Genomic DNA, 24926 nt, shown 5'->3' with positions numbered 1-24926 from the left:
CACACCATAAAAATTATATGTATAAAGTTAATTTATAAATGAAGATAAGGTAGCTGAATTTTATTGTTAGAAATTTTATTGTGTATATGTGTGTGGAAATCCGATAATGAGTTTTAAACTGAGCTTTAGTTAGGAAAGAAAATTATTCATTAAATGTTAAGTACCTGTGGTGGAAACATTTCATTTAATATGGTTTTCGAATTTATCGAAATATTATGAGTCATATTATTGCAATAACAACATTGTCTAGATCACATATACTCAACATATACTCAACAACAACAATAAATAAAAAAAATGCAATGTGGTGAAAATTTCAAATTTATTTTCGTTTTCTTCTCTTGATTTTTCGTTTATTTCTTTTCGTGATTTTTTCTCTTGATTTTGTTTCTTTCTTAAATTTTCCTTCCTTTAATTTTAATTTTTAAATTTCTTTTTTTTTTTTTTTTGGATTAGTTATTTTAGATGCGCGCACGTTTACTAAAATCATAATTTAGTTTTCTTCCGGCGTTTAAAGATTTCAGTTGTTAAAGCGCTATCTAACGGAATAATATTGAATATAAAAAAGTTTGAACGAGATTCGTTTTCGTTTTCTTTTTTTGTTTTTGTGAATTTTAAGTAAATTTTGTATTTTTCCTTGTAACGCAGTTTTGCTTTACACAAGTCTCATATTCAATTTTAGCAGTTTGTTCACAAAATAATTACGAAGTTAAAAGAGGGCGTTTGTTATCAATGCATAGTTGCCATTAAAACAAACAAGAAATGAAAATAAATAAATACAGGAAATAAAAGGAAGCAATATTTATTAAAAATAAATAAAAAAATTATTTTTGAAAAAAATAAATAAATCTATAATTATACTCATTCATAATTACATTTCTGCTACATTAATTAAAAAATAATTAAGAATATAATAAAATCAGTAAATAATTTAAAATTTTTAATAACCGAAAAATTGGCAATTCTTTTTGAATTAACAAAAATTTTAATTTAATTTTAATTAATCATTCAAAATATGGCTGGATTATATAAATTTTGGAGTACATTCTTTAATGAATGAAAGAAATGAAAATTTTTGTATGATTTTTATTTAATATAAATGAAATAAAAATACATACAAAAATTTTTAATTTTCATTTTTTTTCAAAAAGGAAAACTGTTAACAGGTGAGTTTGTAACTAGAAAAAAAAACAAGAAGAAATAGCAAAAAACTAATTTTTTCAAATGTGCAAAAATACACCCACGGGGTTGTAAATTTACACCAAGAACAAGAATGTTAGAATTAAAATTCAAATATCTGATCAAATACGGTAATCCTGTTATATGTAATATTTGATTTAAATAATTTACGAATTAAGGTACAAGCCTTTAGAAAGAAATTGTTGAAAATAATTTCCGTTATTATTGTATTATTGTCATATTTTGTGTAAAAATTTCAATACATTGCAGTTAGAATCTGTTTTGGATTTGAACTTTTTCCGCTGTTAAAAATTATTGAAAAATTTGATTTTAATTCAAATTTTTGAAAAAAAAAAACTAATTTTAAATTTAATATTTTTTACCTATAACAATAAAAATTTCTTGCCGCAAAAGATATAAGAAGAAAATTTTAATAGTTTTAAAGACAATTGTAATTAATTGCTTTCGACATCAAGAACAGTATATTGAACAAAAAAATTTCAAAAAAAAAACTTAAATGTACAAGCCTGCAAAATTTCATTGACACATATCAAAAGGCAATCACATCAAAAGACAATCCACTGAAGTGAAAATACAACCCTGGCCTAATATTTGATTAATAAGTTAAATTTACACGAAGGGCAAAAAATATTTAAGAAGGCCAATAATATGCCCTATTTTGATCAGATATACCAAATATTTATTTAAAATAGATCACTGGAATCAACATAATCACCAATATTTTAATTTTAAATATTTTAATCACAACACTTAAATTTTAAACTATACAAATAAACCACTTACAATATAGTCGATGCCATGTTTATTTAAAATTAAAAAAAAAATATAAAATTACATGATTATCTACTTTAGCGCCAAAAAATTTTTTTGCTTTTAAATAATTTTTAAAGTGTACGAGTATATTGGATACAATGTGTTCAATTAAATGTAGTACAATGATTTTCAATTAAGGAAGCAAAAAATACCCCGAAAACAACTAAGAAAAACTATGAAATTAAATAAAGAAATTTTTCTTATACCCAAAATGTATATACATACATATATATACATAAATTTTTTTTAAACCAACATAATTGAACCATAAAGGTATTTAAAAAAAAAGTGAGAAAAACCATCAAATTTTTTTCAAATCACTTTTTTTTTTTTAAATATGTGCGCCGATTATGTAAAAGTACAGAAAACTTACAACTTTTTTCTTTATTATTATTATTGTTATTTTTGGGTATAATAGTATATAATCGATCACCATAATATTTTTAGTGATTCCCCACAAATATTTATTTATTTTGTAATAAAGATCACTTAATTATCACTTAGTGTTACGAAAATATTTGCAAAATTTTAATAATAAATTTTTTTTTTACTATTTTGCTCCCTTTTGCTCTTATATCACTAACATTTAACACATTTTTTATCACATGCTTATTAAGTTAAATAAATGTGAAAGACAAAAGCCTCTATTGACTAAATCAGTTTTTTTTAAAAATCACGTTCAATAACAGTTTCATTATTATTGTTGTATTTCAATGTCCTCTCTTTCTCTGTAACTGTAATAAATATGGCAATAAAAGGTAAAAAAAACTGTAGTAGAAAATTAAGATGATTTTGAACTTCTTCAACAGGTCTATTCCAGTATGCCCAAATATGAAGTTTTGCTAGCGTTTTTTTTTCTTCTTCTTAATTTTTGGTTCATTACGAACAGAAAAAAAACAACAAAACCACAAGGGAAAGAAAGCTAAAAAAAAAATTTTTTTTTTCATTTTATCATTATAAAAATTTTTTTTTTGTACACGAGTGTGTAAATTCACCTATTTCTTTTTTTCTATTTAATAAGTGGTTTCTTGTTTATTTTTTTAGCAACCATAAATAAATGTTTATTAATTATAAATATGGTTAGGTTTTTGTTTTTGCTATTGATCGACCGATGTGACGTGACATGGGAACAGGTTTAAAATATTCTTTAATTTTGTTTTTTTAAATTCCATAAATTATTGAGAAATTGTTTTCACATTAAAAAGCCTTGAAAATTCTGGAATTTTACAAATTTCGAAATAAGTAATTAAATGATGATCTTGTAATATTTAATACTAGAAGTCGCTCAACTAAAACTTAACTCTCTCATTTAGAATATTCTCTAAATGGTTATATCTTCTCAATGGTTATAGCGAATCAAATACACTTGTATAATTATACTGAAGATGGTTTATTAAAAATTGATACAAAAAAGTGTTCTTTGTCACCTTACAGCAAGTTTCCCAGTATTTGATAAAACTAGAAAACTAAATTGCTATGCATTAATTGCGACAATCATTTATTACATTTGTCGCTTCCTGGAATGGTAATTTTTTACTCTTAAAACTAAGCAACAATTAAAATATTTTTGAAATTTTATGCACCCTTTAATTTTTATAATTATATAATGATTTTACGATACCATACTAATTTTAAAATCGAAATATTTTTAAACATGAGAAAAATTAGTATATGTTCGTATCATAATACTGACCAACCTTTATTTAACAATTTATCCTATACTATACAATTAACGAGATATTAAATCATGTTACAATTATACAATAAGGATATTTCAGGTTTGGAATATTTTGAAAATAACTTTCTCTTATCATCAGATGACATAATTTTTTATTACGTATTTTATTCGAATTTATTTCATGGATTTCATGAATTTATCCACTCTGTTCCATATGCTCCAACATCAAAATTTTTTTCAACCCTAACAATTTAATTAAAATCAAAAAAGCATAAAAAATTGAAAACACAAAAAAAATTTTTTTTTTCATTTTTATTGAAATTAAATAACAATAGGCAAGATATTTAATCTCGGTCATTCTTATTTAATAATAATTAAAAGAAATAGTAATCTCTAGAGTCACATAATTTTAGTAGATCTTGTCATGAACGCCATCTCTGCTTCTCTAATAGTACAAAATGTGAGAAAAAATTTACCTTTTACTCTCAATTTTTCTATTCATCCTATTTGTACTCTCCCTTTTTTTCTTTTTTCGGAATTTTTAATCCCTATAAATTAATATTGCCGTTTTTAAATGAATCGCGCTATCAGGCTTTACAATTTATTAAAAAAAATTTTTAACATGAAGATGAAATTTTTTTTCGCGCAGGTTTTCTTTTGCTGCTCTTTGTGGTTTGCAATTTTCATTACTCTTTTCACATTATTTTGTTGTATTGTTGTTGTACTTGACAACAAAACAACGTCAACCTTTGTTTTCTTCCTAAGTGGTCATATTATTGAAAACAAGAAAATAAGAAAAACCAAAAACAAATTTTTTTTTTTTTTATTTCATAACACTAGAGAGCACCAAAAATTTCAAGTTGGTGATTTTGTAATCGATTTATAATAAAAAGAGAAAAACAAGAAATAAAATGACAGAAAACTGGAAAAATTGAACGCAAAAAAATTTTTTTTTTTTAGTAGCGTTACAAGTTTTGCACACATTTCACTTTTATCTTTCCTCTTTTTTTTTTCACTTTGTTTACATATTGACATTTCTCCCTCTTGTTTTTTTTTTATATTACGTTACGTTTAAGTAGCATGCCACACCATACCTTCAATTTTTATAACCATTTAACATTTCTTTTTTTCATAGTGTTGGTGTTGTAAGTTGTTGTTGCTATCATTGTTGACTTGTTCAAAAAAAAAAATTTTAAATTGCAATTTTTATTTTTTTGTTTTGCTTTTGTTGCAATGTGCAATGTACAATGACAAGCTAAACAAGTTTTGAAATGCAAAAAAAACAAAAAAAAACAAAAATAAAATGAAAAGTTTTGAAATTTCGGTAATTGGATTTTGTTGCTTTCTAGCCTAGCAAGTCTATATATTAACGGTATATTTAAAGGAATACCTTGCAGCATACTAGCTATTTGAATAAATTTTGTGATGGAATAACAAAAAGTTGGATTTGCATATTTTGCACTAAAATCGCATACAATAATATACGAAAATATACAGGTATGTAGGTATGTATGTAAGTTAAAGTGCGTGTACACTTTTAATTTTAATATTTCCGTTTATGTCGGAGATGTCGGAAGATTGTAAATTATATCTAGCAGAATTTTCTGGAAATTGAGAAATTTTTAATTTATATTAAAGTTGGTAGTATAGTCGAATAATCTAAAACTATACACCAGTTTTGAAACAAAGAATTTTTCATATAATTAATTGAGTTTTTCATTCAATAAATTGGAAATTTAATCTTAAGCATGCAATTGCGTTAATTTAAACAAAATTAAAGGAAAATCACAATTATTTACAAATAAATCTGTTTATTTAATTGTAAATTTTTATTGAAGAAATTATAAATAGTAAAAAGAGGCTTGTGAGTCGATTTTTTTAAAGTTTCTGAAAGCTAGTTATGATTTGCTAGTGTGCAAAATTACCTATGATCTCAGTGGCTTTCATAATAAGGAATTCAAAATTTGCAACAATTCACACAAAATCATTTTAATTAATTCAATCCCTATATTTTAGTTAAAAAATGCATTTTGAAATATTCATCATTTTGTACATCATATGAACTACTATTGAGGCAACCAACAGTGTTAAGAGTAAAAAATTTAAAATATTCGTATAAAAATGCCATCTCTCTCTCTCCCTCTCTATTTATCTGGTTCCTACAATATTACCACAAGTGGAAATTCCTTGTTAGAGATTTTCAAAATTTTGTTAAAATCACGCACTAATTTTTTACATTAGGAATGTTATGGTATAAAGATGAAAGATTTTAAAAATTCAAAAAAAATAAATGGTCTATATCTCTTACAATTTTATAATAAGGAAACGCATTTGAATACTTTAAAAATTTTTGATATTATTCTTTTTCAAATCAAGAATACCACAGTCATAATATTGAAGATTTTCCAAGCACCCATCTAAAATCTAATCTTTTTTCTAAGAATCTTACATGAATTTTTTAAAAAAATTAATTCCATAGTTTATTCTAACATTTAATTCCTTCAACTTTCCATTCTTTATTATTGATATTAATTACTACGTTGCTATTTATTATTAATTCAGCACATTTGAAAAATTCATGCATTTCCCTATTATAATTTAATTTCAAGTCTCATGTAAATCGTATTGATCGTAAATCGTCTTCTACATTAACCACCAACTTTATTATTAATAAATTTACTATTAAATTATAAAATAAGAGAGTGAACATTGTATGAAAATTAAACAATGAAAAAGAAATGTATAAAAATTACAAAATTGAAAATTTGACCCAATTACATAATCAATAAACACCATACTTATATGGTGCTCACATTAATATTCTACACTTTACATTATTGTACAACCTGAATACTTGCTGCAGATATTTTCAATTCAATTCAGAGTTTATTGTCAAAATACGGAAATTTTCTTACAACCAAATGATTTTCAAATCGGTAGCTAAAAAAAAAAGAAACTATATGGTAAAAATAATTTCATTCATACACACAAAGAAAGTGTATATAATGAAGAAAAATTAATAATTTAAAATAAAAAGAGGAAAAACCATTAAACATAATTGTACTTATTATTATTGTTAATTACTATTATTAAAATATAAAATATAAAGATAGTTACAAACTCGTGAACTATACTGTGTTTTCAAATACACAAAATATTAGTTAGTTATGTATTAAGAATGTGTGGTAAAATGTTTATTTACTCACTTGTATTAAGTGAGTAAATATTGAGTATAATATGAGGTTTGACTTAAAAAAAAATAAAAATTTTTAATGAAATTTTTTTTTAATTTTATAACTTTAAGTCATGCTATACACTCACTGCATGTAAATGTTAGTTAACATTGTACATACTATGTTATATTTCATATACATAATAATAAATACATGTATGCATGTAAATTGTAATATTAATTGTATAATAAAAAATGTTACGAATCATAAATTATAAAAGGGTATACCAAAAAATTTAAATTATATAAACTGGAAGAGGAAAAATTTTTTATATAAAAAATTCAATAAAAACGTATACTATTTCCAAGAATTTTCTGGAAATTTCTCGAATTTTACAACATGCTTGGATTTCAGGAAATTTAATGAATCCTTGTAAGATTAACAATTTTGACACCTAAAGTTTTACTGCGAATCAGATCCTATAATGTATACGCTAGATCTTCTCACTTTTTAATGGTAACAGCTCAAATTTTTAAATGTATAACAGTTTTGAGTTAAAATATAACAGTTGTACTTATAGGGATTTTAAGAATGGAATTGAATTATTACATTGAAACAATTCTGTAGTATTTAATCCTTCACTAATCTGAAGGATTAAATACTCATTCTCTTCTAATTTTTATATGGGATATTTGAAACATTGGGCGATTATTTAAATATTTCATATTAGTTCTAATATTTTATTGAGTTTACGTGCTACAGATTTGCTATATGATAAAATATTGATATTTATTAAAATATAAATTATAATTTTGTGTGTTTCATTGTGTTTTTAGCGCAAATTAAAAGTTTTGAATGCAAATTTTCACTAATATTGTAAGTTTTTACTTTACAAATTCAAAAGCGTTTATTGTCTTAGTTCTTGTTCAACAGCGTACTCTGTTTTTATCTGAAATAATTGCTTCAATTATATTTTAAGAAATATTTAAAAATTATCTTTGTATAAATCTTCTTTCACATCAATATGCGTATGCGGTATAACGATCAATAATAATTAAAAATCTTTTATGCTATTTCATTTTAATAATTTTTGTCGCATGTCAAGGAATTTTTTCTTAAGTAACAATTAAAAAAAAAAATAAAAACCAATTAAATTTTATAAATCGCATATTTTTGCGTTCTACATCTTTTATGCATAACACGCCTCCTACAACATCAACAACTAACTAAATTATGTCTGATATTTGCCCTGCATACAAATTTAATTATTAGTATTTGATATTAAGCAATTACAAATACAACATATAATTATTATATTTAATTTATTTATATAACAATGAAGTAATTTTAAAAGTTTTTAATATGTGCAGCGCCACCAAAAACACTAAATTGAAGAAGTAGTTAGAAAAACTTGTAATTTATATTTTATGAAAGAAGTACGAAATGAAAGCGATAATATGTGTATGCAACAGTAAAATAGAAATGATCGCGTTCATTATTTTTTCACATCTTTGGATTTATTTCTATTAGCACAATTGGGCTGTATCGACATACACTTTAATGGTATTCAATCTGCTACCGCACAATTAGTTATTCGGATATTTAGCTCAAATAGTCACGTATTCGGATTCGCCATATTTCCGAAATCTTCTTGTAAAATCTTCCACTCATTTATTTTTTTTTAACTGCAATCTCTTATAATTTTACCATTGGCCTGTATTAAATAACCATAAGATGGGAAATGGAAAGAAAATCTTGAAATTGAAATCTATTTGCGCGGCACAATTTTTTTAAAAGAGTTTGTTGCTTTTAAACAATTATACTTTAAATTCAATATAAATTCCTTTTAAAGCATAATAACAAAATTAACAATTAAATGCAATTTTTGTACATGATTTGAATATTTATTTCAAAAAATGCGATATCCACTTATATGACATTTCTTATAGCACTACACAATTTTCGCTTTAAACAAGATATTGTAAGTAATCACTATTCACAATATTGCCGAATTGCAACAATAACGTTCTCAGACAAAATTCAGTCCATTAGTCGTTGTTATTGCTGTATTGTATGGTAATGCGGTAATACTCAATTTCAAAGTCATTGTTGCTAAGGCTGTAAAGAGGGAGTTGTTAACATAGTAGCACAGTGTGTATATATATAGCACTGAACCTGTGAATTGGCGAAACACTAAAGTGGCAATAGTATTTTAATTAAAAAATAAAAAAAATCTCTATCCTTTCGAAAGATGGATAACTGAAACTTTACAATTAATTTAGAATACTATCAGTTATGAGTCAATATGAATCAAACTTCCATGCCATACGAAATTTTAATTAAAACAACAATAACTTTTAAACCGCTCGACGGATTTTTATAATTAAAATAAGACGATTATATAAAATTTAAGATTTTTATGTCCCCGACCACAATCATCGACCGCGTTTATTAAAATTGCTATAAAATCCTATAAAAAATAAAAAAAAAAGAATTGAAAAATTAAAATCAAGATTTTAGCTGAGATTTAAAATTCATTGAAATCATTTGCAAAATTTCAAAAGAAAAATTTAAAAACAAAAATCAGCAAAAAAAAAAACTATACAATATTTCCGGCTTTCTTTCGTTTTTACGAAACGATGACATTATCATTTAGTCAGCTGAATAGTTGAAAAATACAAAAATTTTTGCTATCGTTTTTATCTCTTTGTTCAAGTTTTAGTTCAATTGTTTTGTGTTTTTCCCTTCATTGAAAATTTCAAGTTAAAAATTAAGGATTTTTAATTGAAGATTTTGATTATTAAAAAATTTGTACGAATTGTTTCAGAAAATGATTTGTTCTGTAGTATTCTGGAAAATTTGCGTACTTCTCTGTAGAATTGGTAATATTTTGGACTCTAAAAACTGATTAGCAAAGAACAAAGAACTACTAGTTTCTATTCAGGATGAAATTTCAAAAAGTATCGAAATTAAATTCCGCTCTCACGAAATTCAGTATCAAAATTTGCAAATATAATCTAATATCGTAAATCAAAATTTTACGATATCAGTGATTTAATTCACGATTGCAGCACTACTATATTCAGCAACACAATTCAGTAAATAAAATTCATAATCTGAATTGTTAATCAATATCGTATTACTCTTATTTTAAAGTCAAGGTTTTTTGTTTAACACTTACTCCAGTTATATTTCTACGGTATTTGAAACTATTTTTTATTTTAATTTTATTCAAATATTTTCTATAATATTTATTTTACACAAATCATTGAATTTTTCACTAAAATTCAATTACATTTTTACAGTTATTAATTTACAGTGCATATATACTGCATAATATGATTTCACCTTTATAAATAATTTAATGATTTCCGGTAAAAATACCACAAGAAATGTGTAGTTTAAATAACATTTTCATTGCACTTCTCATTATCACACCATCTATAATAATTATCAAACCAAATATATCTACCAAATCGATAATAAAAAAATCGATTTTAACTCAAAAATATTCATTATCACTTTTTAAAATAGCGTGTAATCGCATACCGTACAATATAAAGCAGATCACCTTTGTAGAATTTTTTCTTGACCGTGACATACTTTTCTTTTAATCACTATGAATTCAAAATACCTGTTACAAATCACGTTACAATTCAAAAATATTAACATGTTTTACAATAAACAAATATTAAAAGTGCCAAGCCCTTTAAATTTACTAAGTTGCTGCTGTTATTTTAATGATGCTATAAAAATTATAAAGTTAGACAATATAATTTTCTCGGTTTACAATCGCTTTTCAATCAAAATAATATTCAATATTAATAATAATAATTAACTAACACTTTATACCCTTCGAAAACCTATAATTTAATAGTTATTTTGATAATCATTTTTATAATAGTTAAAATACTGTTTTTATGACTAAATTCATAATAATTTACATATTATGCGACAACAATGTTGATGATAATGATGACAACAATAATAACTAATGTCTGTTGGTTGGGTTTAGTTAACACAATATTCAAAATTAATTTTATGATAATATGAAAAGTGTATAACAAATAATAGGGTAACATGTTAATATCATGGGATAATGATGTTTTCAAATTGATTACGATAAAATACTTGCATTTCCGATACAAGTGATATTCCGATTCATTTTTCAATATGAGAGAATAATAGTTGTTGTTCTTGATTAAAAAGTATGCTAGCTGTCCTAGAGTGTTGTTAGCTTCTTGAATATTTAGTACACTTTTTTGTATTAAAAAAAAGGCATGAATTGAGAAACAGCAGAAGCGGTCAACAAAATTTTTACAGCACGGTAGCATTTACTCAAAATATTTTAGTTAAAATTAAGAGTCAATGAGGTGCAGCGCAACACAAAATAAAAATTTTAAAACCGATAATTTTAAATGTTTCATTTTACACTTTAAAATCTTAACACTGGCAACACTATTTTTGACAACTTAAACTTGTGCTCTACGAAAATTTCCCTTTCCATAATTTCTACTTCTTCGAGACACATTTTAATTGTTTATGAACTCTTTTTAAAAAATTGGAGACTCTATAAATTTAGTTTTCAAGAAAATGTAGACAAAAATAAAACAAAAAATCAATAATATGTAAAATAATAGCCACTATTGATCATATAAATCACGATTTAAAATGGTTTTGTGATTTATTTACCATAGATAAAAATCACTGTAAACAACAATTTGAAGAAAATGTAAAAATATTGTAAACATAGAATTTTAAAATTATTTTTCTGAATTAATAAGTCTGTCTATCCATTAATTGTGTATTAATCAAATTTATACTTAACAAATTATTTAAAATGCAAATATTAAGGAACACACCTTTGTTGAAATTTAAATTTTGAATATGCAAATTAAAAGTACATATTTGTACTTATGACTTCCTTATTCAATGATATAACGAGTATATTTGAGGTACTTGAAATAGTGTTTACAGTGGCTACTGTTCAGGTAATTTAATATCTATTATGTCAAAAAAATAAGTGCAGATATTTGATATGAGAAAATAATTTTAACTCCCCGAAATTAATCAAAATCAATAAAATAACGTAGATATACAACACTCCCAATTATATCAGGTTATACAAATGAATAGTTTAAAAGAGTAGTTGTGCACATTTATTCCGATAGATGGTTTTACAACTTTATATAATTGAAAATAAATGTCAAATTTTCAATATTTATATTCAATATTATATTTAATATTTATTTCCTCCAATAAAACGGAATTACAAAATAATGGAGCTATTCCGGGCACAACAACTCTTGAGTTTTCTATGTTTTTGTCATGTCTACTTCCAACTAGCCAAGATTATTCTGAATATTTAAATATAACAGTTAATGCAAATTAATTCTGACAAATGCTGTTATACTTCTAGAAATTCAGAATGCGCTAATTGATTTAATTTAAATTTTATGGCAAAAAAAATTATGTCCTATAGCATAAACGAGAAAACCCAACAACATCAGCAACAATAAAATGACATTAGAAAATTGTTTGACTGTCAAAATTTTGTTATACATAAGTACTTTATTTTTAACAACACATTGACGTGTGCCGCCGTTTATTCTCCTTCATGTTTGCAAATTTTTTGTACAATATTTGGGAACAAATATAACAATGCCATTGAAAATAATTGATTCATTCAAAATTATAATTTTAACGTATGTAAAATTTATAAAATATTTAATTTGCTATTATTGTGTAAACGTTATTATTTTGTTATAAAATTTGTACAATCTTAGTTTGGCATTGGAATTTTTAAATCGTTAATTTCATTTTCTTCATCACGTTTCTCTTCTCTTCTTTGTTGAAAAATACAATACATTTTTTTTTTCTTTAAATATTTTATTGGGAATTTTCACATTTTGTTTAATAATTTTTGTATCAACTTTGAATAGTTTTAATTCAGAATTAATGTAGGATTTCGTTACGTCTATAACATAATGTTGATTCACCGCTCGCCGTTCATATATTAAGAAAAAAATTATGGTCATGTTATATGGTTTGCCTTACAAAGATTATAAGGAAAAGAAATTTAAGGTATATAAAGGTGATAAATAACCCATAGTTGAATAATATTATATAGGAAAACCACGTGCTATTTAATTTGATTTTTGATTTCTTAATTTCCGAATAATATTTATGAATATGCATTAATTATTTTGTATTTTGTTTTTATATACTTATTTTTTTATGATAAATGTGAATGTTTTGAATATAAATCAATTGAAAAACTAAATAAATTGAATTTAATTTGCAAATCCATTTTGTTAGTGGAATTTCGAATTTAAATTTTGCAATTTTTGAGTATTATAAAAATATTAGTCACGTCCATTTAAAAATATGTTACGTCATAAGTGGATTATATGATTTAAGTATTTTATTTTTTACATTATTTTTTATTGAGTTATCCCGTTATATTAGATGATCCCGTTAAATAAATGACTAAATATAGTATTTAAGTTCCTCACACATAATAAGATTTCATTATTATAGCTTCGTTGTGATTATAGCAAAGACTTTAAAAATACAAAGATGTACCAACAAGATAAATTTCTGCTTAAAAAATCAATTCTGGGATACCAAACATTGGCAGAACATAAATACATTTTTAGTCTTTTGTGTTTATTTTCTTATTCTTACTCTCTACTTAATTTTTTCTTTTAATTAATTATATTGTGTTTGATTATAGTCATTTACTAACAGCTGAGGTCTAAACCTTATACACAGTTATATTAAAACGTATGTAAAGTTTAAAAATTTACACGATATATAATGTTACAATTTGAATTAAATTTTTTTTACTCTCTCCCTTTCTTCTCATATTCTGAGTTAATTCTCTAATTCCTTTCTGATTTTGTCCACTTACTTTTTTTAACTGAAATGAAATTCATTAGAACCGCTGGACGTTTGTCTTCGGTTTTAATTGTTATGAATCGCTGATAAATGATAAAATTACGAAGGACTTGTATTTCGAATTACAGTTATTAGGGATCCATATGGAAGAAAGATACATGAGTCGGTCCAAGCGGTGATTTACTTTACTATTTCAGTAGTGTAAATCTCATCAATTTTCAAGCAAATCCAATTCATATTGTTAAACCGTCCCTATATTCCTTTAACGTGCAGTCATTCACAATGGACAAGAACCAATAAAAAACTACAAAAGCAATTTGATGGCAACAAGTTTATCATCACCTTTTTATTGTTATTTCCATTTCATTTAATATAGATGGATAATTTCGTTTTTTTTTTTTGCACTTCAGCTTCTCTATGAAACAAAAAATTGTTTTTTTTTTTTGTTAAATCCTAAAAGAAAATTTAGGCACCATAACATCACGTAGCAAAAAAAAACCATAATTTCTTTTATATTTTGGTTTAAGTTTTTTTCCCCATTCCCAACTCTATGCATAAAGAAATTAAAAAAAAAAATCACTACTTAATTGAAAAGAAAATTTGAAGCATTTATAAAAGAAAACACCGAAAATTTGTTACAATTTTTTAGCCTCAAAAATTTTTTTTTGTACAAACATTTTTGGCTTTATTCCAAAAAAAAAAATTTAAAAAATAATTTTTGGAAAAAAAAATTTTATCACGTAAAACTTGCCGAAATAATAATAAAAATATTTAAAAAGTGAGAACAAGTGAAAAAAAAATATGAAGAAAAAAAATATGAGGAACACAAAAAAAAATTGTGCCTATGCAAAATGACAATATTATGGAAGGTAAACTAAAAGAAGAAAAAAAAATTACAATAAAAAATAAAGTATAAAAGTTTTTAAGTACAAAGTAGTTTTATGTTTCATACAAAATAAAAGTGAAAATTAAAATAAATGACCCTACTGTTATACCCACTTAAATTCACCTGAGAAGCTACTTAATTATAATTACAATTACCTAGGCATTTAACAGGTCATACATGGACGTCTATAGTGGTAGCAAGTCATTGTGCTTCCATATTTGAATTGAATTTGAATTGGAGTCACAAAAAGCTTGACATAAGGAACGTTTTAAATATTTTCTGAATGAATCGTAATTGTTTCCACCCAGTGTTTTGTATAAATATATCGAGCATTTATAATAAATTGCTCCCACATATATGCAATCTTCAAATATTTATTTAAAGTGAACATAACGATAAATATAAATTATTATTGGAATTTGTTAAAACTACAGGTATAGAAAATTCAAAAATTTCATTACACAGAACGCTAAAAGTGAAGAACAACAAAGCTATTTGGGGAATTTCTGAAATTAGTTTAAATTGGGCTCTAAATTTAATTACTTTAAATGCGTATTCAAGGTAATGTCAGCTGTTTAAATAATAAAAATCCTGTAATATTTAAATGAATTCTAAATATATTGGAATTAATGCTGTTTAAACTAATTAGTTTGTAGAGTAAATGCATTGTTTGCCGTTTAAATTAAGAGCCAATCCAAACAATAATTTTAGCAACTAATAGTTTGTCAAGTATGGAGCCATTATTTTCATCGTCAATTACTTAAACAGAATTGGAATGAAATAGAACTCATTGGAATGCCATTTGGAATGAAATTCCGAATACCTTACTTAAAATACTTAATTTAATTTAATATTAAAATTTTAATTTATTTGATCGGAAATATCTTACGCAATTTTCAATTTATACCTTAAAAATTCGCGAAAAAAGTGTGTTATTTTCAATATAATTGGTCCTTCTTCCGATTGTGTACGTAATATCAAAAGTTCTTCAATTAATCCAATAAAAATTACGAAATATTTTTATAATTTCGAATTTAATAGATTTATATTTAAAAGTTTTGCTCTATATTTTTTGATGGTTCCCACTGACTTGTTCAAAAAACTACCGCATATACTAATAAAATTTTAACAATAATTATTTGCCAACCTATCTAGGTGTCCTAAATTTGAATTACAAAATTTTAACTGACTTAACTTTTATTATTTTTTATAATGTTTTTTTTTATTGACCTACCCAAATACAAAGGGCTGTATCAAAGGTACCTTCACAACACACATTAATTTCTAATGTTGTAATTTAATGAAAAACAATTTGTTTTTTTTGTTCCCCCAATTTTTATAATAGGACAAAAGGTAAAGTTGGAAATATTTTGATTATAAAACAATTTTTATAAATTGACCATATCATTTAAAAAACACAAAACCGCAATTTCACAGCTAGACAAAAAAAAATTTAATTAATGAAAAATGTTTTGTTTTTATAATGTAATTCAAGCCCATATGGTGGCTCCTATTATTTACATGATGCTATTAACTATTGTGTATACAAACCAACAAAAAATTATTAACACCTTATTTTTGTTTCTTTTGTGGAATTTCATCGTTTATTTTATTTTTTCTTAGGTACCTACACTTAAAATAAATTTTATAATTGGCATAGCAGTACTAAAATTAATAGGAAAAAAAAAAATAAGATTTTTTAAAATAAATGCGTCAAAAATGATGAGATCAATTAAAAGTAGAAAAAAAATGTGTTTGATATTTGTAAAATTAAATTGCATAATTTTGAGGTGAAAATTAAAAAAAAATTTTTTTTAAAAATTAGCAACGAAGCGAGTAAAAACGGTAAATGAAAAGGGGAGACACATAATCAGACTGTAGTAGAAACGGCTAGGTGTTAAAAGAATTAATGATTAACGTGCCAAATTTTTTTCCAGTAAAAACTCTAGGTTTTGGCATAAACATAAAATATTATTGATGCTTTTTTGAGAAATACTTCAAATTTATGATGGAGACGGAAGGCAGGGGGACGGAATAATTCTTAAATTATTTGTTAAAAATTTTGAATATCAAATGTACCTATGCTGTGATATACACCATCTTTTAAGGAATGTTGTGCCATTTCAATTGAAAACATTCAACTTTAATGTTTTACTTCAATTTCAACTATATTAAAATGTATGGAAAATATGAAATTTAAGGACCATTGCTTAAGGATAATGATTTCAAATTACAAAATTATTCTACAGGATTTGAACTTTTATTGATTTTTTGTCTATTTCAGGCAAAATGGCTAGTAATTAATTTTATTTCCTGTACTTAATTATTAAATGATTAATGAACAGTTACACTACATCAAATCTGGAAAAAGAAGCAAAATATAAATGGACAACGTCCTTGTACACTTAATAGAATTATTATTAAAAAAATAATTACCAAATATTGGTTCTTATTATTATTGGTTCTCATCATTAATGGCATTCTCATAATGCCATTAAACAAATAATTATGTGTTACTATATATATGTCTTACGACAATAACTAATGGAAATTCTTTCATACAAAAAACTGCATAATAGATGGATGACATAATCAAAAAATTTCTCTCCTCAAACTGGACACGAATCAGTGATTTACCGCTATTTAAGCGGACGCTCTACCAACTGTACTACAGAGGTATGAAGAAATTATCAGTTCCTATTATAGTTCCTTCGATTACGCGTTATAAATCTGCTCTGCAGTTGAATGTAAAAAATTTCCATTACCTATTTTAAATAATTATGTTATTTAATTATTTCATAAATAGATTTTTGCGTTTATTTAAAATGATAATTAAAATAGTGGTAAATTCAAAAAAATACACAAAATATGTTTAAATTGAGTTTTATTTGTGAAAATAATTTGATATTGAAGTTATGCAGATGCAACATTTCTTAATTTATTTACATATTTCAATTTGAAAATAATCTTTGAGTTAATTACATAATTAATACAATAAGTAAATAATTTCTCAGATTTAAAATTTAGAAATTATAAAAACAAAAATTTTAAACATATTTTCGTGTAAATATTTATAATGTAAGAAAAAATATATTTGCCCCCATATAACCTCTGCGAACAATTTAACAATCTTTAATGATTCAAAATAAAATTAATTTAAATTTAAATTTTACTCTAATATGACGGATACTTTGCCACTCTTCTCATATACAGAGTTACCATATTGATTTCACAGAAAATCTGGAAAATTTTGCCAAAAAACCTTAAAAAAACCTGGCAACGTAAAAGAAAAAACTGGCATAAAATCTGATTAAAAAAAAAACTGCTTTTATATTTAATTTGAGCACATATTATATGCCTTATGTTTATCTAAAACAGAGGTTCCCAAACTTTTTTTATCTCATATACCCCTTGTCGTTTTTGATAGACCCCTGCTTTGATAAATTTCTTTGATAAATTTAAATTTCTAATAGTAGCAAGGTACACCTATGACGTGAGAAGGTTAAATAAAAGACTTATTTAATTAATTTCATATTTTCTCGTAGACCCCAAGCAGGTCTTTATGGACCCCATGTGGTTCTATATAGGCCACTTTGGGAATCACTGATCTAAAACCATTCTTATTAGAATTTAATTTCCAAAAAAAAACAATAATTTTTGCAGATTTTGATTTTATTTCTGTTGATGCTCTATTATATTGTTATTTTTGTTGAATTCTCCATTTCACTATTACCTATCAGTACAAAACTGCTTTTAAAATGAAGGATGACTTGTATGACCATAATAAAATCAACCCACAAACTCCATAAACAGTATCAAAACATCAAAATCAGCATTTGGTTTGTCAAGTAAACAGTCGCTGTCTATTGGAATTCACAATAATATAACTATACAGCTTCAATATAATTATAATTAAAAAATATAATCATTATACTGCTTCAACATCACCAAAATGTCAATTCATTTAAAATCAATTTTTTTATACGTTAACTTTTGAAAATACTGCATTACTGTTTGTGCAATACTAATTCACAATACGAGAAATTTAAAGTGATTAGTTTTTTCCCAAAGTGAAAAATCTACCGTTTTGACTTTTGAAAAATCTTAAAAATCAGATATATCTGGCGATATGGGAACGCTAATCATATAGGTACGTACACAATGTAAGCACGCAAAACTGACCATAAAAATTTTATTTCATTGTTTCATATCTAAACCTGCATTTCGTTTGTGTAACTGCATACATTAAATAGGCATAAATCTTCCAACCAACTTAAATTATAATTAACTTTCAGAATAATTAAATTATGTTTAATATACACATATACATAAGTACTTCATTAAACTATTAAAAGAAAATATTTTCTTACATTTTAATGTTAAAGATTTTTATTAATCTTGCTTTATTTTCATAATCCTATGTACTCAAATTTTTTTCAAAAAAAAAATTAAAAAATAAAAATTTCACTTTTCTACAATTATAATAACAATAATGATGATGATAATGATTATACGTAGAGATGATTATGATGTTGATATTAATGATGATGCGGTGGCGGTATACCAGAATAAAAAAAAAAATTTTTTTTCTTTAACTATTTATACAATAAAACAAAAACTATATTATAATTACAACAATAAAGAGTGTACTGCAAAAAAAAAATTATAAGCTCATATTATTTCCTGAGCAATGCCATCTATTTAAAAAACTTGTAACTACTTATATATTTTGTAGTTTAAAAAAACAGAAACATACAATTGTAAAAACATAAGTATGTATAAGAAATGAAACTTTCCACTTGCGTAATTTTTGTTGCGATATTAAAAACAATTGTTTTACAACAATAACAAATGAGAAAAAATTTTTTTTTTTTGAATGCAACAAGTAAATCATACATATAACCCTGGTGTCAAGTTGGGTAATTTTTTTTTTAGTTTTTACATTTTTGTTATAATTAAAATATACTTACTTATATACCGTATAATAATTTATAATTGGTCTTATGGTTTTTGGTCAGATGTTTGTAATTATTTCACTCATTGTTTGAGAGCTTAATTACTTTGCATATATTCTAAAGAAATTTTGAGATTATAATTTAATTTACAGGCTCTTTTTTGCTCTTTAATTTAAATTATAGAATGAATGACTTGTATAGAATTCTCTTAAGGAATAAAACAGCATATTCAATTAACAATAATAGATAAATTCAATTCATATATAGGCAATTGCAACTAGATAAACTAACACTTGTTGATTTCAATGATTGTATTAGATGGACATGCATAATATGGAGTTACATTTGCACCTCTATTATACTTTTGGCTATAATAACACTATAATGTGCATTGCATTTATTGACATTTAATAAAATGTTCTTGGAATGTGAACACAACAACAAGTCTATAAATCAGTGGTTGGTAATAAATGACTCTTTAGAACTATCTGTCTCATCCGCAAAATTTTGAATTTGAAGCTTCTTTGATTCTTGTGCATATAAAATTCTACATAATAAATTTTTGTATAGTATTGTGGTTAATGTGCACAATTAAAGTCACAAACTCTATCGTACTTGACGTATTTAGAACACTCCAGAGTATTAGTCCAGAATAGTTCTTATTTTAAAAATGTAATTCTTATTAAATTAAAAACCAAAGATGGTACTGGTAAAAAGAACTTTAAGAAAGGAGAGGAACAAGAAGAATTTGAAATCTAAACTACTTTCTATAGCTTGGAGAAAATTATCTTTAAATTTTTTATTTTTAAGAATTTTAATACTTGTCATTTATACCGTAAATTCTATATTTTGTTAAAAAAATTATGTTTTACCACTGTACTCTAAAAAATTTCCTAATTGACTCATTCCTCGCATAGTTAAGATCTTAAACTAAGTTTATGGAACTCAAGGAAATACACATAATACAGAAACTATTACAAAATTATCGGAAAATCCGATTATAATTTTCTAAATATAAGTTTACATTTCTTTTTTCTCTTTTCTTTACACAAAAGTAAGAAATTGTTTGGAAAAAAAAAACATTGTTAATTCTATATGCGTTATTACCTATACGATATCTACTTGTTGCGAATACATAACTACCTAGTACACAATACACAATATATATTATGAATGTCAATGAACAATGAATGCAGCAATTTACAATGAATTTTAAATCGGTGCGGATTGCTTTGCATTAAGATGCACAATTACCCATTTTAAATTATATTGTTTGAAAAAAAAAATTAGATTTGCAATATTATAATAATAGATATATGTATATATATAAATGAATATTTCATGAAAAAATTTTTTAAGAGGAAAAAGGAAAATCCATAATTTGGGTGTATGTACAAATGTTTGTTTTCTTTAAAATATTTAAGAGGTTCATGGCCAGTTTTATAATACGAACGCTAATAATTTTAAATGATAATAAATTTATTTATGAGCTCAGTTTACATTACTATACACAAATTGTATTTACGTGCCTAAATATATACACACACGCACAAATAAATATACAAAATTTTTGTTGAATCAAAAATGTTTTGTTGCGTAAATAATCCGTGTCTTATGTTTGTTTCTCTGCAAAAAAATTCAAATGATGGTTTTCAATTATTTTTTTGGTGGCTCTTTTCTTTCATTTCTTTTGGTATAATCAACAAAAAAAACTACTTACATTTTATGTTTTTAACAATTATTGAATAATAGTTGGAAAAAAAAGCTAACTACTACCGTTATTACGGTATTGCACTCATTATGGTTAAAATTTAACAATTATTTTGTATTTGTTTTTATATGATTTGTGTTTCTATTTTACTTTTTTATTTATTGCTCGCGTAGACACATGATATTTGTCTTGAATTTTACGATACGGTATATAATAATAACAAAAGTACAGTAAAATGTACCGTTATAATATCACTTGCGTAATATAAGGAAATATAAATTATGATTATGTTTTAAAATTAGAAAATTTTTATAAAATTACATTAACTATAAAATTAAATTGGTAAATTACGATAATGATGATCTCATATAGGTTTTAATTGAATATAATTTAAATGGATAAAAATACGATATAAGAGAAATTTGTCTGAGCAATGTGCTTAAAATACTCAAATTTTGATTATCACAATTTAAATTTTATAATTGATATAAAAATTGAAAACTTGGGATCGATATAGAGTTTAATAAAATACGATAAATCTATAGACCTTCAAATAAATTTAAATTCATCTCTAATTGACCACAATGAAACGCTAACAACAATGTTGTAGCTCAATAAACTGAGCGGAGATTTAATCTAATATAACATTTTTAATTAATCTATCACATAATTCGCGTATATAAGTAGCAATAATTCTTATAAATACATAACGAATTAATTTTCATTAATATCTTGCAATTTTACAAATTTATTTCTTTATTAAACACTTAAACATTATATTAAACAAGTCTCTATTAAACACTTAAACATTATATATAAAAAATTTCAAATAACATTGTTTTTTAGCGACATCTTTATTTAAAAGGCATAATAAATTTTAATTATCACATACAAGAACCTCTTAAACTAAAATTAAGAAGAACGTCAAAAATTTTCACTCTGCTGTTTTAAATTATGAACATTTATTCCACTTAACTTTATCACAATAGTTTCCATTCCTATTTTTTATATTATAATCTTAAAATAATTAACTTAATTTTAATTTATGAAAAACAAAATTACCCTTGTCTATAATCTTGTATTTTCCTTTCATCATAAATTGATGAAAATGTTGGATTATTACCACTATTATTTGCACTTGGCCAATTATTAATTTGGGCATCAATACCACCACCAACATTTCCTGGATAATTTCCACCATTATAATTACCCGATGGATAATTATAATAATAAGGATATTCTGGATAATTACAATTTGGATAATTACGACGATTATATCGACAATTACGATATTGTGGTAATCCCATTGCAATTGTTAATGAAAATATTAGAATAAGTAATGTATTGAGTATTTTATATAAGTTTAAATAAGATTTAAAAAATATTAAAAATTTCATTATTTTAAATCTTAATCCGAAAATATTTTATTATATAAGTAATAATTACAATACTGTGATGACTAAAAGAGATTTCTAAATGAAATTTCTCTTATATACTTATTAAATCATCTGTTCTTTTGATTTTTATCAAATTTTTTATTCAATTAACACCTTGAATTTCAATTATGAAAAATAATTACTTTATTAATTGATATTTTTTTTTTTTGATTAATTTTAAAATAATTAAATTGTAACAAATCAGTGATCATACGAATTGAATTGAATTAAAGTGGGAATATGAATAAAAGTTCTCACTTGTATTTAGAATAGTAACATGTTATTTTATAGCCCATTAAATAACTAAATATAATTAAATGTTATTTAAATTAATTTTAATTTAATTGTAAAAATGAAATTATTTTGATGCAATTTAAAATTTTGCATTGTAATTGCGTTAGATTTGAGATATTGTAACAATTTAATGAAAAATTTAATGTGAAAAAGAAAATGTATTGCAACATAATGAAAAATAAAATTCGAAACATTGAATACTAAGTAAAAGGCAACAAAATTGTTATTCGCACTGAAATCTACAAAAACCGGGTTTTTTAATCCGGTTTATTACTTTAAACCAGTGACTTAACGTACCTATAACAGAATATAATCGAAATAACACATAAAATTGGCTTGGACCCATTGTTCAAAATCAGCATATAATCGTTGTGTAAGACACGTAACCCGTTCTTGTTAAAGCTAAATCTCGTGCGGATCAATATCGTTGTGACTTTCGAACAAAATATCAATGATTACATGAAATGAAATTGATACAGTAATTATCTCAAACAGTAAGGTCCGATAGATGCTGACAAAAAGAAAGCATCCCTTATTCGAAAATTTCACAATTTTATTTCACCTAAGCATTTTTATTTAGAAAATATTATTGCTCTACTCAAAAAAAAAAAATTTATACACTGTCCGATTAATTTAAAGGTAAACCGGTCGATTTCAGTATTACTGACGTAACGTTATTAAACGTATGGAAGGAAACGTAAAATAATTTTATTTTAAATACACACAAAATGATTTTTACGCAATTGTCAAAGTAATATAAATGGAAATTGTAAATACCGGCGACACATTCACTCGACACAATCAAATATGAGTTATTTGATTTATGTAGAGTTGTTTTATTTTATAATTGAGCAAAATAATAAGAAACCTGTTAAATTTTTAATTAATGTTGTTTTACACATTTTTTTATTACTTAGTTCATTTTTGTTTTTATTATTTTAGCGCCCAATTAAGGAGATTTTAAATTTCATCTTTCAAAATCAAGTTCATCCCCTTCTTATACTTTTCTCGTAATTAATATTATCATACTTAAGTTTTCCACAATCATGTTATAATCAAATAAAAAAATTTACTAATAATATTTTTTTTTTTCAGTTTTATTCGTTCGAAAAATAAAATGGGACAAGAGAGTTCACTATTACCAAGAAATCCATATGAAAATTATCCAAATTGTAAATCCAATCATCAAAAATTTTTAGTTTCTGGCACAGAGCATTATAGTGATTTAAGAAAATATCACAAATCAAAATTAAATTTATCAAATAGTAATAATTCTTTAAGTACAACAACAACATTAACCCATCTACATAATACTAATAATAGTCATCATCAACAATATCAACATCATTATAGAGATAATTCAACATCATCATTATCAACAATATATGGTAACGCTACATATGTTGATAATACTTGGAATTGTACACAAAAATCAAATAATCAAAATAAAATAACAATTGTTGATAAAATACCAAATCATTTACCACCGCCACCACCATTACCTTGTACACAAACTAATTTACCCGAATCTGGTTTTGATCGTTATCAAAGAATAAAGAAATCAACATCAAGATCATCATTTGCCTCATATACAGATTATTCAAGTTGTTATTGTTCATCAAATTCTAGTGCATTATCAAGTGCATCAAAAAGATCACAAGAGAAACAAGCAAATTATTTAAATCATCATTTATATATTAAATCATATTTAGATATCCTTGAAGAAGACGAAAAAGCTAAGAAACAATTTATACCACGCCCAGGTATACGAAATTATAAACCAAAAATATTATATTCTGAAACCTCAAATAGTATAACACGAAAGGAAAGTAATAAAAATAATAAAGATTCGGGTACTTGGATTTGACAATTAATAGCAC

The 24926-nt window shown here is 24.3% G+C and overlaps 2 protein-coding genes across 2 annotated transcripts in view; both read left to right on the top strand.

Moving 5' to 3' along the window:
* Positions 1–18566, top strand: part of LOC129617039 (glucose dehydrogenase [FAD, quinone]) — a 60654-nt gene extending 42088 nt beyond the window's left edge. Inside the window, exons 4-5 of the mRNA XM_055532486.1 lie at positions 15085–15211; positions 18464–18566. Coding sequence (XP_055388461.1) covers positions 15085–15211; positions 18464–18566 — 230 coding nt within the window. The remainder of the gene's footprint in view (positions 1–15084; positions 15212–18463) is intronic.
* On the top strand, positions 520–24913 carry LOC129618209 (uncharacterized). Its single transcript, XM_055533017.1, has 2 exons — positions 520–1166; positions 24142–24913. The coding sequence occupies exon 2, from the start codon at positions 24164–24166 to the stop codon at positions 24911–24913; it is 750 nt and encodes a 249-aa protein (XP_055388992.1). The 5' UTR covers positions 520–1166; positions 24142–24163.
* The last annotated feature ends 13 nt before the right edge of the window (positions 24914–24926 follow it).

The sequence above is a fragment of the Condylostylus longicornis genome, unplaced genomic scaffold (genome assembly GCF_029603195.1).
Source record: "Condylostylus longicornis isolate FDR11 unplaced genomic scaffold, ASM2960319v2 ptg000006l, whole genome shotgun sequence".
NCBI lineage: Eukaryota > Metazoa > Arthropoda > Insecta > Diptera > Dolichopodidae > Condylostylus > Condylostylus longicornis.
This window is presented reverse-complemented; position numbering and strand designations above follow the sequence as displayed.

Bases quoted from the DNA above. Each gene is read 5' to 3' on its own strand.
- LOC129618209 (XM_055533017.1), top strand. From the start codon at position 24,164: ATGGGACAAGAGAGTTCACTATTACCAAGAAATCCATATGAAAATTAT.